The 19,759-nt window shown below is 44.5% G+C and overlaps 1 protein-coding gene across 1 annotated transcript in view; it reads left to right on the top strand.

Moving 5' to 3' along the window:
* LOC134531602 (acetylcholine receptor subunit alpha-L1) overlaps window positions 1-19,759 on the top strand; it is a 72,101-nt gene extending 52,342 nt beyond the window's left edge. The window contains exons 3-8 of the mRNA XM_063367345.1: window positions 177-286; window positions 2,529-2,709; window positions 13,185-13,338; window positions 14,239-14,621; window positions 17,084-17,461; window positions 19,568-19,759. Coding sequence (XP_063223415.1) covers window positions 177-286; window positions 2,529-2,709; window positions 13,185-13,338; window positions 14,239-14,621; window positions 17,084-17,461; window positions 19,568-19,759 — 1,398 coding nt within the window. The remainder of the gene's footprint in view (window positions 1-176; window positions 287-2,528; window positions 2,710-13,184; window positions 13,339-14,238; window positions 14,622-17,083; window positions 17,462-19,567) is intronic.

Below are 19,759 nucleotides of genomic sequence, written 5' to 3'. Positions count from 1 at the left end.
GGAGTTCATCCTAGAGGTCATTGAACCCGCGAATTTTTCCGGTCCCTAGCCATGTGTATCGCGGTAGGTTGGTAAGCTCGTGTTGTTCGAACCTCGCCTCCGCGCAGCCAGTGAGCCAGTGAGCCAGTGAGCGCGCCCGCGGACCGCGGCAGTGGCGCACGCCGGGATTGTTGCAGGAGTGGGTCGACCACAAGTTCCGCTGGGACCCGCAGGAGTACGGCGGCGTCACGGAGCTCTACGTGCCCTCCGAGCACATCTGGCTGCCCGACATCGTGCTCTACAACAAGTGAGTAGAGCACACTCCCTCCAGTGTCCAGCAGGCGGCGCGCAGTCCCGGTAGCGACCAAACAATTGTCACCAGATCTCTCACCGCCCACCCATTAGCTGAGAGTTGGAACCCGGCGGAGTTGAACCCGGAGTGGGTTGCATGAGGGGAAATTTTCAACGTTACCGTGAGCCGGTAGTTTTTCTCGAGGCAATCCATTACCCCATCAACAACTCACCAAGCCCCATCAACAACTCACAAAGCCCCATCAGCAACTCGCAAAGTCCCATAAGCAACTCACCAAGCCCCATCAGCAACTTGCCAAGCCCCATCAGCAACTCATCAAACCCCATCAGCAACTCACAAAGCCCCATCAGCAACACACCAAATACCATCAGCAACTCGCCAAGCCCCATCAACAACTCACCAAGCCCCATCAGCAAATCACCAAGCCCCATCAACAACTCACCAAGCCCCATCAGCAACTCACCAAGCCCCATCAGCAACTCACCAAGCCCCATCAACAACTCACCAAGCCCCATCAGCAACTCACCAAGCCCCATCAGCAACTCACCAAGCCCCATCAGCAACTCATCAAGCCCCATCAACAACTCACCAAGCCCCATCAGCAACTCACCAAGCCCCATCAGCAACTCACCAAGCCCCATCAGCAACTCACCAAGCCCCATCAGCAACTCACCAAGCCCCATCAGCAACTCACCAAGCCCCATCAGCAACTTGCCAAGCCCCATCAGCAACTCATCAAGCCCCATCAGCAACTCACAAAGCCCCATCAGCAACACACCAAATACCATCAGCAACTCGCCAAGCCCCATCAACAACTCACCAAGCCCCATCAGCAAATCACCAAGCCCCATCAGCAACTCACCAAGCCCCATCAGCAACTCACCAAGCCCCATCAGCAAATCACCAAGCCCCATCAGCAAATCACCAAGCCCCATAAACAACTCACCAAGCCCCATCAGCAACTCACCAAGCCCCATCAACAACTCACCAAGCCCCATCAACAACTCACCAAGCCCCATCAACAACTCACCAAGCCCCATCAACAACTCACCAAACCCCATCAACAACTCACCAAGCCCCATCAGCAACTCATCAAGCCCCATTAACATGTCATCAAGACCCATTGTATTTCAATAACTGCTATATCGACGATCCATAAAGCGCAATACATTAATTTCCACTCTGTGCGGGTATTGGTTCCACTCTGTGGGATTATGGTTCCATCCTGTGGGATTGTGGTTCCACTCTGTGGGGTATTGGTTACACTCGTGGGGTAGTGATTATTAAACTGTTGATCATGACCTTATCATCATTCTAGCCACCGATAAACAACACATATCAGGGATATCGTATTGTGAGGGACCTCCTCATTGTTTACCTGGATAGTTATTTCGAGAAACCGCAGGATGGCAGAACAGGAATACGAAATCTAGTTGTCTAGAATAAGAGGTCACTGCGTTACCCGCTCCATCCATTGTTTTTAAGTGTTGTCTTCATCTGTCGCTTGGGCTATGGAAAAATTGAAATTGTTGAGAAAACTTTCGTATAGTTTTTTTTTATTATTGTATAATGAATTATTGCTTATTCTTAAAATAATTATTTTTCCGTATTTTGTACCTACCATATTAAACACAATGTTATGAATTCCCCATGTTAGTAGTAAAATAAATTCAATAAAAGAAAAAAATTTGTTCTGCAAACAGGAAAGTTTTTTCGAGCCTATTTAAAAATTTTTGTTGATGCAACTAAATCTGAGTTAGAACTAAATGAAGTTACTAGTAACAATCATCCGTAAACGGCAGACGATGGATAAAATGGCGGCCATTGTTTTCGGAGCGACGGTGGCGCGTTCTGGCAGCGAAAGGTGGAACTAAGTTGGCGGACGTCAACTAGATGGCGGCCTCGAGCAGACTTGTGTGGGGAAGCCTAAGATGTACATAAAGTTCTGTCCCTGCCCGAACACGCCCGAATATTCACCTTCGGCCAACCTCGGGTTAATTTATATATTTAAATTTCTCTGTTTATTTTAATGTAGCTATACTAACCTAACTAACCGTCCATAGTGTTCTAAAGTGTTTTAATGTAGCTAACCTAACCGACCACTTTTAATATTTGAATTAATTTTTCCTGCGCAAAAATGAAACAAATCCCGAGGTTGGCCGAAAGTGAATATTCGGGCGTGTTCGGGCAGGGACAGAACTTGATGGAAATCTTAGACTCCCCGTGCTGTTGGCAGCGCCGACGGCGAGTACGTGGTGACCACCATGACCAAGGCGGTGCTGCACCACACGGGCAAGGTGCTGTGGACTCCGCCCGCCATCTTCAAGTCCTCGTGCGAGATCGACGTGCGCTACTTCCCCTTCGACCAGCAGACGTGCTTCATGAAGTTCGGCTCGTGGACCTACGACGGCAACCAGGTGCGTGGACAGCAGGGTTGCAGCGATGCGTGGTGTGCCCACGCCTTTCCCGCTGCCCGATAGAGACGGAAAAACAATTGGTTGTCTGTGAATTCGGTTTACGGACGATAGTTTAACGTGACAACGTCATAACAAAACATTGATGAAATGATTGCATACTTTTATGAATAAAATTGAATCATTTTTATTGAATTATCACTATTTTGTATGGATACAAAGAAGAAGTGAAATGAAATCTACAATTTAATTTATAAATTTACTTTTATTTGCACTTATTAAATCAAATATGTTTATTACTTTAACGAAGAGATTATTTTAACTATAACTTTTATACATGTTTGCTATTTAACTTCTTCCAATCTGTGTTATTCTGTTAAGGATAGGACGATGATAGGAAAAGTAGGAAACCAATGGGAGTGTTTCAAGTTTAATGTGCCTCGAAAAAGTAAAATCGATGGTTGTTCCAATCGAGTGGAAGAGAGATAGATGCGGCGCAAGCGTACAATGAGCGTAACGGGACACAGCGTAAGGGTATAATGTGCGTTACGGGACACTTTTTCTTGCGTGCAGCCGGCATTGATAGATTTATTAGACGTTGTCACGTCAAAAAATATTATAATGGACGAGCGGAATATTGTAAAATCGCTCTGCAGCTGACGGTCGGATGAGGTGTTGTTATTCTGGCCTAAGGTTTATGCCCAATATTTTAAGTCATCTTTATAGTTACGTTTTAAAAAAAACTTGTAGAAGATGGCCGCTTCTTTTAAGAAAAAATCCGAAAATTGTATTTTTAGTACTACCTACTTATGTTCCTAGATTTCTAAAGGGTCTTTTTAAAATCCAACTGTTGCTGAAAAAAGTTAAATACCTAGTGTAAGAAATTAATTTTGAATGAAATTTTTTTTACAAAATTTAAAAAAAATGGAGGCTAAATAAATAAAATAAAATAAATAAACTGGTGCCTTAGGTGTAAAACCTCTTAAATATTTTAACACTGTGGGTCATTTGGCGGTCTAAATAAAGTTTATGGTGACCCCCATTTTGAAATTCTTAAATTTATATTTTTAAGAAGCTATAATATTAGCGTTATACGTGTGTTAAAGACAAAAATCTTGCTCCTAGTATAACTTTATTACATCTGGAATTCCGCGAGGAATTATTGATAGGACACTTAATAATTAATTAATACCACACGATATCAACATAGATTAAGATTAGAAATATATATGATTACTAGCAGACCCGGCCACGCGTTGCTGTGGCTGAGTGATTTAGAAAGGATTTAAAAGACAAAATTTAACACAGATTAACATAACGTTTTCAATTCTATTTTATTATTAAGTACTCTTATTACCTTTACTTATAATAAATCACAGTTCATTTTATTAATAAATACTCTGATTAGTTCTAACTATAATAAATCACAGTTAAAGTTTAATGAAGCGCCAATCGGTGTACAATATTTTTGGTCAACCTATCTTTTGTTAACACAAATAAACTTGATTGTCTTCCTGCACGTGAACATGCTACGTATAATTGCCCATGGGAGAAACATGGATTTTTTAAGTCTAATCCGCAAATAGACATTGTTTGGCCTTGTGATTTATTTATAGTCATCGCAAAAGCCAAACTTACGATTAATAACACCAATCAACATTGATAATCAGTTTATTATTAATTATAAATTATTTAGACCATTAATCTTAATAAAAACTATCCTATCTCTCAAGTTGGAAAAAATTACACATAAATGCAAATTTTCATATAAATCGGGTTGACTTGGTGAAGTGTTCACTGGAAACAAACATCAGGACACTGGATTTATGTATGTTAAGATTGTTCTTCTCGTGGCGACAGTGTGGATCAGTGCTGCGTGGTGAATGCGAGCTTGACGAGGACTCCAGGTGTTGAGGGATGAAGAGTGCGGGAGCTGGGGAGGTGTGGATGTCAGCGCGGATATGGGTGGCTTCCCGGAGCCGGGCGGTTCCAGGGCTGCTCCGGGGGGGGGGGGGGGGTGGAGGGGTGGAGGGGCTGGAGGGGCGGTGTAATTGGCCGCCGGATATGAGCCGTCGTCGCCAGGGGAAGCCGAAGAGAGGGCAGGCCCTGCAGAAGCGAGGGCGACGACGCGCGTCAAGGGTTCTGCGGTGACGTCTCTGGGGGGGGGGGGGGGGGGTGGCTGCGGCGAAGAGTGGTCACTCAGGGGCCTAAACTGACCCGGTGGCCGAGTTAACACTCCGCCTCGCTCGGAGGCGGCTCCAGGAAGTCGACTTATCGGGAGGGGCTATCGTATAAAGAGGCGCTCAGTTGCTCCCTTCTAAATAAGTCTGAGATATTATCTTTAAAATATTTGTGCAATGGGAGTGCATGACTTGATGTAAGTTTTTGGACATACGCCATTGCTTTGTTTTTTCTTTGTTTGTTGACCATATTCCTGTTTCGGAATTTTTGTGGTGTTCATATCCTTGTTGACAACAGCAATTGTTTGCTTAATTTTGTGTGTTTTTTTGTATTTTTTGGGTATTTTTATTTATTTATTTTATTTATTAGTTTTTCTTCAACAGAAAATGTTCTTAGCAATGGCGTATGTCAAAAACTTACATCAAGTCAAGTCTGAGATATGCTTGCAATATTTACAAATGTATGTTATCAAATACGTTATTTAATACTTTCAAATAACTTTTGAAAAATAAAGTTTAACACGTGAATTAATAGAGACCGGAAAAATTCGCGGATTCAATGACCTCCAGGATAGTCTCCACTATCCTGTACACACTCGGGCAAATGCAAACTGTTCATTGGCCGTTGACTTGTGAGTCGTCTCGACTGGGCGGCCTGTGATTCGACACTTCTACGAGTGAGTGTCTCTAATTGGCCCTCATTACTCCAGATTACCAGTGGACCAACGGCAGAAGCAGCACTAAGGTATAATTAATTATTTGAATTGTAGCATTTCACGAATTTTATTCGCGAATTTTTCAGGTCTCTAACTATCAGGCCAACGACATCCTTTGTTAAGAAAATGAAAATATTATACCTAGTCTAGCCTTAAACTGATGTGACCCTGGAGGTCGTTGAACCCGCGAATTTTTCCGGGCTCTACTGATAGTTCAAGCAGGCGCCGATAGAACACGCAAAGGAGGCCTGTCACGTGACCAAGTGGGCGTTGATTGTCGGATAGCTCCAGCGGACAAGATGAAGGGGCGTACCACCACCCCCCTAGTGCACCATTCAGAGCCTCGTGCCTGATGGGTCAGCGAACTCGTTATCTCCGAGAGACACTGATTAAAAAACAAAAAGCGAAGAGGGTCCTTGACCCTTGAAGAGCTGACTGCACCCTCGACAGCTGAAGAGCGAGGGAGGGGGGGACACTCCTGTCAGTGGAAAGAGTGGTTGAGTGGGGGGGGGGGGGGTACCAGCACTGAGCCAAGTGCATCACGGCCCGTCACACACAGGACGCATTATTTATTATCTTTGAAAGATTTGTGCAATGGGAGTGCATGACTTGATGTAGGCTTTTGGACATACGCCATTGCTTAGCACATGTATGTCTGCAGAAGAAAACTACAAAAAAAAACACAAATGACAAAAAACACAAATTAAGCAAAAATTGCTGTTGTCAGGATTTAACGCCACACAATATTCCACAACAGGAATATGGTCAACAAACAAGGAAAAAAAACAAAGAAAAATGGACTAACAGAACGAAAAAACCCCCACAAATGATGACAGCACAAAAATTCCGAACCCAAAAAAATTCAACACAACAGTTAAAAAGACAAAAAAACACAGCAAAACGAAAAGACGAAACAAACACAATAGTTTTCCAAAAAAAAAAAAAAAAAAAAAAAAAACTAAAAAAGAGAAACGAAAAAACCCCCACAAATAATGACAGCACAAAAAATATTCAACCCAAAAAATTCAGCATCTGTGTTTCCGTACCATGTGCGTCTCTGCCTGAGGACGGGAGCAGATAGCAGTTCCCGAAACGTCGCTTGTTTCTGTTTTAGAAAACTGTTGCGTTTGTTTCGTCTTTTCGTTTGGTCGTGTTTTGTCTCGTTTTCACTGTTGTGCTGAATTTTTTGGGTTCAATATTTTTTGTGCTGTCATCATTTGTGGGGATTTTTTCGTTTCTCTTTTTTTGTTTTTTGTTTTTTTGGAAAACTATTGTGTTTGTTTCGTCTTTTCGTTTTCCTGTGTTTTTTGTCTCGTTTCAACTGTTGTGTTGAATTTTTTTGGGTTCGGAATTTTTGTGCTGTCATCATTTGTGGGCTTTTTTTCGTTCTGTTAGTCCATTTTTCTTTGTTTTTTTCCTTGTTTGTTGACCATATTCCTGTTGTGGAATATTGTGTGGCGTTAAATCCTGACAACAGCATTTTTTGCTTAATTTGTGTTTTTTGTCATTTGTGTTTTTTTGTAGTTTTCTTCTGCAGACATACATGTGCTAAGCAATGGCGTATGTCCAAAAGCCTACATCAAGTGACGCATTTTTTGTACTTAAAACAAAAGATTCCTTTGAAAACCGTTTGCCAAGAAGTAATATCTAATGCTACAAGAACACTACCATAAATTTTTAGAACACATCACCATGGTCGTTTTAATGAATTAATTAATTTTTGGAGAAAATCTACACTAACATTATACAGAGGAAAGATTTGTATTTTTGTGTGTATGTTTGTAATGAATAAACTCAAAAACTACTGTGCCGATTTCAAACATTTTTTCACCATTAGAAAGTTACATTCACCCTGAGTAACATAGGCTATATTTATTGCTAGAAAATATAAGGAATCCTTACTAAAACTTTAGTAACGTAACCCAAGGTGTAAAAATAATGCCATAAAACATCTTGCATCGCATGCGCTGCGGAAAATATTGATGATAGAACACAAGTATGTACTACAATATTAAAGAACATATCAATAACTACAAAAAACTTTGCGATACTATATGTCCAACTATTATCGTTATGTCACAATAACCTCTTTTTAAATTTTAAATGTTGATAGACCATGTTATTCATACTGCTGTTTAAAACGCTTTAATTGTTTTGCAATGGAGGTCGGGATGTCGCCTGGCACAGACATGCACGCGACGCGCGCTATGGTTATCTATGGATGGTAGGTTTGTTTACGTTTGACGTGGCACGAGGCTCTTTCCTCTTTATACTGAATATATAAAATCGCACTTACGAAAATTGTTAAGATATTTATATATCTTTAATGCAATCATAATATTTTTAAACCACGGAAAAGATAATCGAATATTCAACAATTGGCCTTTACTTTTTTTTATCACGCTTATTAATGTGATCAGTTAATACTGGAAAGCTCTTTAGGGAACGGTTTTAAAATAACTTTAACTGATGAAGCAACTGGAACTACACAAAAAATAAATGCCCGGGTAAAATTCTGAACAAAGGTTTTTCCATTTTTTTTTAATATGGTAGTAAAATAAGCCACTTCAGCAGTAAACCAAAAGGTTAAAGTTTTTGGAGTCTTGAAAAATGTCAACCGTATTTGCCATAATATATTAAAAGATAATAAAGTGTAACATTAAACATTGACTTTAGTTATAATACATCTTATTTTCATATTACATTTTGGCTAACACTTAAGATTAGTAATGCTAATAATAATTTAGGCGACACAGGAGACTACTAGAATTTTTTTTTCATTTCCCTTTTCAGAGGCCAACACCTAAAGGAAAGTGTTGTTTACGCCAGAACCTCCACCAGCATCACTCACTAGTCTACTCACTAGTCCCCGTGTTAGTCCCCTCGCTAGGCCCCTCGCTAGTCCCTTCGTTAATTCCCTCGCTAGTCCCCTCGCTAGTCCCCTCTCTGGTCCTCTCGCTAGTCCCCTCGCTAGTCCCCTCTCTAGTCCCCTCGCTAGTCCCCTCGCTAGTCCCCTCGCTAGTCCCCTCGCTAGTCCCCTCGCTAGTTCCCTCGCTAGTACCATCGCTAGTCCCTTACTAGTCCCCTCGCTAGTTCCCTAGCTATTCCCCTCGCTAGTCCCCTCACTAGTCCCCTCGCTAGTCCCCTCGCTAGTCCCCTCTCTGGTCCCCTCACTATTCCCCTCGCTAGTCCCCTCGCTAGTCCCCTCGCTAGTACCCTCTCTGGTCCCCTCACTAGTCCGCTCGCTAGTCCATCGCTAGTCACTTCGCTAGTCCCCTCGCTAGTCCCCTCGCTAGACCCCTCACTAGTCCCCTCACTAGACGCCTCACTAGTCCTCTCGCTAGTCCCCTCGCTAGTACCCTCGCTAGTTTCCTCGCTAGTCCCATCGCTAGTCCCTTACTAGTCCCCTCGCTAGTTCCCTAGCTATTCCCCTCGCTATTCCCCTCGCTAGTCCCCTCGCTATTCCCCTCACTAGTCCCCTCACTAGACGCCTCACTAGTCCCCTCGCTAGTCCCCTCGCTAGTCCCCTCGCTAGTCCCCTCTCTAATCCCCTCGCTAGTCCCCTCGCTAGTCCCCTCGCTAGTTCCCTAGCTATTCCCCTCGCTAGTCCCCTCGCTAGTCCCCTCGCTAGTCCCCTCGTTAGTCCCCTCGCTAGTCCCCTCACTAGTCCCCTCACTAGTCCCCTCACTAGACGCCTCACTAGTCCTCTCGCTAGTCCCCTCGCTAGTCCCCTCGCTAGTTCCCTCGCTAGTCCCATCGCTAGTCCCTTACTAGTCCCCTCGCTAGTTACCTAGCTATTCCCCTCGCTATTCCCCTCGCTATTCCCCTCGCTAGTTCCCTCGTTAGTCCCCTCGTTAGTCCCCTCGCTAGTCCCCTCGCTAGTCCCCTCGCTAGTCCCCTCTCTGGTCCCTTCGCTAGTCCCCTTGCTAGTTCCCTAGCTATTCCCCTCGCTAGTTCCCTCGCTAGTCCCATCGCTAGTCCCTTACTAGTCCCCTCGCTAGTTCCCTAGCTATTCCCCTCGCTATTCCCCTCGCTAGTCCCCTCGCTAGTTCCCTCACTAGTCCCCTCACTAGACGCCTCACTAGTCCCCTCGCTAGTCCCCTCGCTAGTCCCCTCGCTAGTTCCCTCGCTAGTTCCCTAGCTATTCCCCTCGCTAGTCCCCTCGCTAGTCCCCTTGCTAGTCCCCTCGCTAGTCCCATCGCTAGTCCCTTACTAGTCCCCTCGCTAGTTCCCTTGCTATTCCCCTCGCTATTCCCCTCGCTATTCCCCTCGCTAGTCCCCTCGCTAGTCCCCTCACTAGACGCCTCGCTAGTCCCCTCGCTAGTCCCCTCGCTAGTCCCCTCTCTGGTCCCCTCACTAGTCCCCCCGCTAGTTCCCTAGCTATTCCCCTCGCTAGTTCCCTCGCTAGTCCCATCGCTAGTCCCTTACTAGTCCCCTCGCTAGTTCCCTTGCTATTCCCCTCGCTATTCCCCTCGCTATTCCCCTCGCTAGTCCCCTCGCTAGTCCCCTCACTAGACGCCTCGCTAGTCCCCTCGCTAGTCCCCTCGCTAGTCCCCTCTCTGGTCCCCTCACTAGTCCCCTCGCTAGTTCCCTAGCTATTCCCCTCGCTAGTTCCCTCGCTAGTCCCATCGCTAGTCCCTTACTAGTCCCCTCGCTAGTTCCCTAGCTATTCCCCTCGCTATTCCCCTCGCTAGTCCCCTCGCTAGTTCCCTCACTAGTCCCCTCACTAGACGCCTCACTAGTCCCCTCGCTAGTCCCCTCGCTAGTCCCCTCGCTAGTCCCCTCGCTAGTCCCATCGCTAGTCCCTTACTAGTCCCCTCGCTAGTTCCCTTGCTATTCCCCTTGCTATTCCCCTCGCTATTCCCCTCGCTATTCCCCTCGCTATTCCCCTCGCTATTCCCCTCGCTAGTCCCCTCGCTAGTCCCCTCACTAGACGCCTCGCTAGTCCCCTCGCTAGTCCCCTCGCTAGTCCCCTCTCTGGTCCCCTCACTAGTCCCCTCGCTAGTTCCCTAGCTATTCCCCTCGCTAGTTCCCTCGCTAGTCCCATCGCTAGTCCCTTACTAGTCCCCTCGCTAGTTCCCTAGCTATTCCCCTCGCTATTCCCCTCGCTAGTCCCCTCGCTAGTTCCCTCACTAGTCCCCTCACTAGACGCCTCACTAGTCCCCTCGCTAGTCCCCTCGCTAGTCCCCTCGCTAGTTCCCTCGCTAGTTCCATAGCTATTCCCCTCGCTAGTCCCCTCGCTATTCCCCTCGCTAGTCCCATCGCTAGTCCCTTACTAGTCCCCTCGATAGTTCCCTAGCTATTCCCCTCGCTAGTCCCCTCGCTAGTCCCCTCGCTAGTCCCCTCGCTAGTCCCCTCGCTAGTCCCGCGAGGCAGCTGCAATAAGGTTCCCGCAGCAATCCCGGAGGAAGGTCTCGCGAGAGATGGGCGTGGAGCTCGCGTGTAAATGACTTACCTGAGTTTATCCGCCGCTGGTGCCGCATCACGGCGGGTCGTTAATTGCGCGCTCGCGGAGGAATTTGATTTGCGTTTAGTTTCCTGCAGTGAAATATTGTTTAGAGGCAGCCGGAGCCAGGGGGTGAGGCAGAGTTTATTAACTTATTGGAGAGATTATTCATGCCGCTTCGTTAAGACGTTAACTTTGACGAGTTTTTATGGATTTAGAGCAACCAATTTTCTTCCACAGTTTATTAATTAAACATTTAATCTAATTTTTTAGGAGTGGCAGGCTAAGACCATAGTATGTTACACACACGAAGGCACCAACACTAAAAAGAGAACTAGAGAATTCTTTTTTTTTTTTTTTAAGTGAGGGCGAACGTACTCGCATGTGTACTCTTGTACTTGTTAAGTACTTTCTCGCCAACTTAAACATGTGCACCAACAGTCGTCTTTATGACGTCAGCGCACGAAGTGCTTGTCGCTCCAGACTGTATGCAGTTAGTGTGGAACTTCTGTCTATGGGTGCGAATTGATATCCCTTGCTGCAGTTACGGAACAACTTGTTCTGCTCGTAGTGCATGAGAACAGGAATAAGGAAATGTTAATCAGGATACGAAGTTTGGTCATGTGCTTCCCACAGTTTTAGGTTCCCACGCTGTACAGATGGAATAGTTGTCTCAGTTATGTACGAGCATGCCCCTTACTTAAAATGTTCATTACCCGGCGTTAGAAAAGAATCAATAAAATTCGACGGTTAGAAGCACTCGTAGACTATTATTATTTTTATTATCCACGTTTCTCAATTTATGCAGTTTGAATAATTGGAAAGTGGCTTGGAACTAAACTATTCATACACTCACAATTAAAAATGATGTACACATTTATATGTCCTACCAAGGATGCAAACCCAGAATACCTTACATTGAAGATTTCTGGGATTTCAGTGAACCATGTCAGAAAAGTTCCAACCTCATATTGACAATGCTGGAATCAACATCTCAGATAAAGAATGACATTTGACTAACGCTGTGGTGAACTGAAGGGTAAGTCGTCTTTCAAAACTTGCCAAAAAGTGAATTTAATTGGTGACGGTAAATGTAAAGAGTGTTATAGTGGCCTCCTAGCCACTCGATATTTTTACTCAGTGTTCATAAATTGAGTTATGTCGGGAGTTGTGTTCCAAAATATGAGTGTGATTACTCGATAATCATGATCACCCTCAGACCAATCAGATTATAATACTTTGTCTCCAAACACTATCACGTATGTTAGTAAAATCATTGTAAATGTATACAGAACGGGCAAGCCCAAAACCAAGTTGCAATGGCTCACCGATACAAATGTCGGTGGATAATCCCATAAAAGTAATTTAAAAAAAATAGTTAATGTTTTATCTCTAGGCATTGCACATTAAGTACAGATCCCATAGACAACCGCACTCCCGTACCGTGACGAGGCATGAAGCCCATGCGATTAAGCCATGATGAAATTCATTGGCCAGGGAAACGAGGCTACCCCGAGAAGATTTAACATCTACAACAGTCGGGCTTTCCACATGCGAATATCTGGAGAACCCTTTTTTTGTCGTCTGTGAAGTATAATCTAGACTCAGAAGTAGCTTGTGTACCTACCTCATATCATCCATAAATTTCCCATCGTTATTTTTACACTAGGCAATATGTAGCATGGAATAGCTTGGCTTCTGGGTTGTAGTCACGTCCTTGGCGAATAATTCACTGGCATTTCGGTCGATATTGCAGTCGCCATCATCAGGGAGCAGTTACCTACTGGTAGGTAGGTAACTGCTCCCTGACGATTAGGTAGGTAACTTCTCCCAGATGATGGCAACTGCAATGTCGACCGAAACGTCGGTGAATTATCCGCCAAGGACGCGGCTACAACCCAGAAGCCAAGCTACTTCAGACAATGGCCGTGAAAGCCGGCGAACATTAATATGTAGCATATTTAACTTGGATGAGGAACACAGGTCAATTACATTCTCTATTCAAAATAGTGTCAAATGTTAGCCAGTTGCGAGAAACCAGCATATATTTTCGCATGAGCAACTGCGGGAAAATGATGGACAATGTTTCCATAGGACGGTTGGTACAATCTACCGGCTGTTGTGTTCCTTCCCCAGATCGACTTGAAGCACATCAACCAGAAGTTCAGCGACAAGGTGGAGGTGGGCATCGACCTGCGAGAGTACTACCCCAGCGTCGAGTGGGACATCCTGTCTGTACCGGCCGAGAGGAACAAGAAGTTCTACCCATGCTGCAAGGAGCCCTACCTCGGTGCGCCAGAGTTGTCCACCAACCACGTCACAGCAAAGCTTGTAGCCAATCATTAATAATATTGTTTCTGGTATAACAGATTTTTGGGAGATTTTTAAGTGTGCCTATTTCACTGGGAAAAAAAACCATTGAGATGGCCCTTACTTTAGGATATAATCCCAAAGTCCACCTTCATTTCATTTTTCAGAAATTTCTTTACTGGAAATACAGCAACCACTTCTAGCAGCCATATATATATTGACATGTCTAGCAAATGACCAAGGTAAATCACATGAGTTAGATGGGTTTTTAAATAACAAACCAAATTTTTATATTGGCAATATTTTCATTAGGTAAAGGTACGTTTATTTTCGTGTAATGCGAGTGTGACAGGTGAGTGACACACTCGCCTGGCTCGAATAGGATTATTTTTAACTTTTTTGCTTTTTAATTTTTTGTTACTTGGAATTATTGTATATTGAAGCCACGTCTATTTCCACTGGTAGGAAAACGATAAGTCTGCGTCGCTGGCTCACTTCAGACGTTATAGTCGGAGGTTCTTATCAAAGTTCAGCGGTGGCTCAGCATTCAGCCAGTGATTGACATCAGCTGGTAGTTCCTGGCTGATAGATGCATTGGCTGAAATACTGTCCGCATCTGTGATTCAGACCTTATGTTGTTGTGACTCGCGTGGTCTCACTGCTTGAAAATTAAATTGTAGTGTTCAGTTAATTCATAAAACAATGTTGACTTGAGGTTATTTTTGTACCGGTTCCCAACTTGTGTCCACAATATGAAGAGCGATGGATGCTTATCATAAAAGTACTAGTGGAATGTTGGCGATCACCATTGTCTGGACTAGCTATGTTTCCCGTTCACCCCGCTGGAGTACAAGTTTGAAATTTTGGCACCTGCCCACAGACATTTTCTTCAACATCACGCTAAGGCGCAAGACGCTGTTCTACACCGTCAACCTGATCGTGCCGTGCGTCGGCATCTCGTACCTGTCCGTGCTGGTGTTCTACCTGCCCGCCGACTCGGGCGAGAAGATCGCCCTGTGCATCTCCATCCTGCTGTCGCAGACCATGTTCTTCCTGCTCATCTCCGAGATCATTCCTTCCACGTCGCTGGCGCTGCCACTGCTCGGCAAGTACCTGCTCTTCACCATGCTGCTGGTGGGGCTGTCCGTCGTCATCACCATCATGGTGCTCAACGTCCACTACCGCAAGCCCAGCACGCACAAGATGGCGCCCTGGGTGCGCAAGGTGTTCATCCGGCGACTGCCCAAAGTGTTGCTCATGAAGGTGAGTCTGGTGTTGCGTTCTGATACCATCTTCAACTACTAACAGCTGTGTGGTTGTTCCAATTATGTTTTAAGATTTTTTTTTGTGGACATGCGCCATTGCTGGTTGCACTGTGTGGCATAACCTCAATAACAGACAAAAAAATGAATATTTAAACACATAGAAAACAAGCCAAAATCAGCCAATTTCAAAAAATTTAAAGAACACATACGAGGGTTGTCTGAAAAGTTTCCGACCTCAACATGAAGATGACAGCACTCGTCTACGAAAATTGGGGAATCTGCATAGTCATGTTTTGGAGTATACTGTCTGAAATTTCAGCCATTTTGGACTAGCAGTTGTTTTTTAACAGTGGTTTGCGTGAGTCTCTGCATAATAGTTCTTTACGAACGTGATGGCCTCCACATTCAACAAAAATGTATGTCCTCTGAGTGCAACCTTTAGCCTAGGGAACAATTGGGTTTAGATCTGGTGAGTTAAGAGGGTGATCAAGCAGTTCAAACCGCAATTCGTAGATTTTCACCATGGAAATCGCTGAGGTGTGAGCTGGTGCATTGTTCTAGTGAAACAATTTTTTTTGTTTCTGCAAATGTGACATTTTTCTGCAGTTTCTGCCTTCAGCTTGTCAAGTAATGATGTGTAGTTATGTTATTATTTTTCAAATATAATTTATTAAGACAATTCCATGACTAGCCTAGAAAACAATATCTCTGTTTTTTCTCCGGCCAAAGGAACAGTCTTTGCATTTTTTGGAGCTGATTATCTCTTCGCGGTGTTTGGTGTCGCAGACTTTCATCGTCACCCCAGATGGTGTGGCCATGCTTGAATTGAGCTGCCCGAAATATCCCTGTGGTAAATGATGGCGCAGAGTAGCCGTGCACACCGTCCAACGCGTCTTCAATTAGCGTAGGCATATTGCCTTTCAAAAACAAATATTTAATGACACTTCGATACACATTTTTTTTCCCACAAAAATATGCACATCGACTCACGAAAACGATGGTTAAAAAATCAATTCACGTCCAAAATGGCTGAAATTTCCGACAGTATATTCCAAAACATGACTAAACACTTTCCCCAATTTTCGTTGACGAGTGCTGCCATCTTCATGTTGAGGTCGGAAACTTTTCAGACAACCCTCGTACATCAAAGAGAATTCCGTGGAAGGATTATTACAGCACAGACGAACGCTGGGCTAACAACGATGCAACAGTTACCGCAAGGATGGTAAATAAGATGGTAAAATGACCTTGGACAACACGATGTCAAGCAAATGAACCAAACGATGATACTTCACAAATAATGTGAACAACGCGACAACACAGAGAATCATAGGAAAACCTAGTGATGAGATGTCACTGAATTATGCTTTGCTTCACAACCCATGAAGAGCTCCTGCCAAATGGCAGAAAATCATCTTAATATTACACGAATTTAGAATAGGCCGAGAGATTTTTACAAAGGAGGAGATATATTTTAAAACTACGACAGACAGTGTAAGCCAGCAATAGTGTATATATCCATGAAATTATTTTAAAATTAATTTAGAATGATCATGCTATGAATCAAATTATGCCTAGCATATCCAACTGCCAACGAAAAGTTGTCGGTTTTAAAGTTTTGAAAATAAATTTTAAGTCTGTTTTGATTGTAATGTACTCTAAGAAAATGTTAGGGTTCTAATTAAAGTCTTCAGCTTCAGAGCCTGTTCGATTCCAATCAACATTGAATTCAAGTTGTGATTAATCAAGTCCCGCGGAAAAAGGTGAAACTGGGCGTACCCATGGTTGTTATTTTCTATATGCTCCCATTTCCCAACCAATATATTTAACCACAGTTCCCATTAGGTTCAGTCCATGTCAACCTTTTTTGGGGATTGGGCACCTACAGACCTGAGTGAAAGTGTGTGCTGTGAGAAGGCGAGGATGTAACGAAATTAAGACAAACTTTCAGGGAGACCACTTACTCAGTGTTATTCACTATATGCTCCCATTCCCTAACAAATACATTTAACCACATTTCCCATAAAGTTCAGTCCATGTCAACCTTTTTGGGGAATTGGCCTGAGTGAAAGTGTGTGCTGTGAGAAGGCGAGGACGTAACAAACTTAAGACAAATTTTCAGGGGGACCACTTACTCAATGTTTTCTCTATATGCTCCCATTCCCCAACAAATACAGTTAACCACAGTTCCCGTAAGGTTCAGTCCAAGTCAACCTTTTTGGGGGATTGAGCACTTGCAGCTCTGAGTGAAAGTATGTGTTATGAGAAGGTGCATGTCTACCTTTTGGGGGGATTGGTCACCTACAGGCCTGAGTGAAACTGTGCTATGAGAAGGTGAGCTCTTTCAGGGGGACTACTCACTCAGCGTGTGATGTCTTGATCGCCCCAGGAATGTCTACGTGGCCTGTTAGTGAGTCGGTGCCGAGTGATGCCCACACGGAAGGCACGGTGGTGTGGCAGGTCCCCGAGCAGCTGCTGCAGGACATGGCCGCCAACAAGAAGTTCCTGCGCTCCAAGAAGAACAAGATGAACGCGGCGGCGGCGGCGGCGGCGGCGGTGGCGGCGGCGGCCGCCTCCTCCTCGGTTGCGTCGTCGCCCGACTCGCTGCGCCACGTGCACCAGCGCCCCGGCGGCTGCAACGGCCTGCACGCATCCGCCAGCGGCGCCGCCGTCAACCGCCTCCCGGGGGGCTTCGCCGGCCTGCCCGTCGTCGCCGGGCTGGACGGCAGCCTCAGCGACGTGGCCGCGCGCAAGAAGTACCCCTTCGAGCTGGAGAAGGCCATCCACAACGTCATGTTCATCCAGCACCACATGCAGCGCCAGGACGAGTTCGACGCGGTAGGCCTGCGCGCATTGGCGTAGCTGTGTTCATAAAGTTGGGGGGGACAAATAATGATTTTGATGTCATGTAAACCCATTCCCCTCTTACTAAGACGGGGGTCCTGGTGTCCTCCACCGGAAAATTTTGATTTTAAAAGTGTAAAATAGCGCTTTTTAAGCAGTTCTAACCATTGGATACATCGATGTTAAAATTATTATTGTTTCCTTAAGATAAAATTTGAGAGTGAAGAAATTACAAATAAAGTTGGGCATAATAATATTATAAAATAAAAATATCACGGTCTAGAAAGTTGGGGGGGGGGAAGTCCCCTCCACCCAAAAAGTTCAGGGGGACACGTCCCCCTGTCCCCCCCCGGTTCCTACGCCCCTGCCTGCGCGCGCCGTCGGTCTCTCAGCCTCAGTCGTTCACTTCGTGGGTAAACCCTGAGAGCGATGACAGATCCAGAAGCTCATGAAGGTCTAGGATCGAGCTCAGAATCTAAAAATTAAAAAAATATATATATTCTTCAAAAATGCCAGTATGTTCAGTATAAATGATCTGTCCTTCCAGATCCCCTTCTTCCCTTCTTGGATCTCCCTCTGCCTGCCATTTGCAAGATGTCCGACGAACTAACTGCGGATCTTCTTGGTTAGAGGTTTTCCAATCACAGATGTGTGGCTTCACTCGAAAAAGAACATGCAGTGCCAGGCCGAGTTTTATGTGGCATATGCGCGCATTTTCTAACAGACATGTGCAATCGCGTGCCTCGGCTTGCACGTGGAGTGTGCGATGCATGTGAGTGATGTGAGGGAAGTCTTGGGTTGTAATAAGCGGGAATTCATTGAGCGAGCCCAATGATTACAATATCCGAGGAATTTTGACATTGATTATCTTGACACAACTTATATGGCTCCTGTACTGGGTGTTTTGCTTTCAGGCAGTCTTCTTGCAAAAGCAATCTTTGCACCTTTAAATGCCACTCTTACACTTACCACAAATTCTGCTGCGAAGTAAACTACAATGCCATTGCAGGAATGGTTATTATACATTTGTATTATAAGTATGATATCAATGTATTAACATACCTTGTTTTCCCTGAAAATATTTTACATATTTTTTTTTATAATTACATCTATAGTAAAATACTAAACATGTCATGTGTAATATTGCTTTTTAATGAATGATGTTCGGTAACCACGGTAATGTCCATAAAAGATTTTTCTTGGATGTAAATATATAACATCCAGCCCACTGGTCCTTATTGGCTCTCATTTCTTCACGCTTCAAGCGGCAGTAAAGGTCTAATCCATGCACCCAGGAGTATCTCACTCCTGTGGGAGATGTCCCACCCAAAATTGTTATTTCATATTATGTGTTTTTTTTTCTATTTATGTCACAGTTTATTTGTTGTCAAAATATGGGTACTGAACTTGTATTCCAGAGGAACCTGATTGGTGAATTCCGAGCCAGCCACCGAGATTTCAGTTTTTCTTTCCCTGAAGTCATATAAAACCAATTCTGGTATCGTTCCCTACCAAACTTCAAAGCTGATTTCTTCCCCATTTCCAATTATTTGTTTTGCGGTGTGTCTGTGGCCCTGTTCACAAACCGTGAAGTCATCTGTAGAGCCACGATTATTGCACAGATTCATTTGGTAGCAAAGTAGACTCGAAGTACACATACATCTGCTTCGCGTTGAACTTTGGACTAGAGTGTTATCGACACCACATGTTTGACGACCCTGGGCCAGTTATAAAATAGTGGTTACCTCATTATGTGTAACCTGCCAAAGGATATATGTATTATTGACTATTGAACATTTTAAAAGTTGAGTATATGCTCTTTGAATGATTCTTGTAATGGGGAAGATTGATTTCAATCATTTTTTGAATGTACACCATTGATAATTTACACTATAGTTTGTGCATTCTTCAGGTTTTCTCTATGACACGGCATAAACTTAGAATTGCATATGTCCATAGTGTGGAGATAAATATATTCACGAATTAATCATGGCTCCAATCATTGGAATCATTGGAGAATAGAGTTATCATCAGTTGACCATATTGTTCTTCCGGACTGGATCGCGAAGACAGATGCATTTCTTCGCCCGTCTTTTGCAGGAGGACCAAGACTGGGGCTTCGTGGCCATGGTGCTGGACCGCCTGTTCCTCTGGATCTTCACCATCGCCTCCATCGTGGGCACGTTCGCCATCCTGTGCGAGGCGCCCGCCCTCTACGACGACACAAAGCCCATCGACATGGAGCTGTCGTCCGTCGCCAAGTTCCAGTGGCCGCCGGGGCTCGACTACTAG

The sequence above is a fragment of the Bacillus rossius genome, chromosome 1 (genome assembly GCF_032445375.1).
Source record: "Bacillus rossius redtenbacheri isolate Brsri chromosome 1, Brsri_v3, whole genome shotgun sequence".
Taxonomy (NCBI): domain Eukaryota; kingdom Metazoa; phylum Arthropoda; class Insecta; order Phasmatodea; family Bacillidae; genus Bacillus; species Bacillus rossius.
Note: the sequence above shows the minus strand (reverse complement) of the source record. Positions and strands in the feature narration are given on the sequence as shown.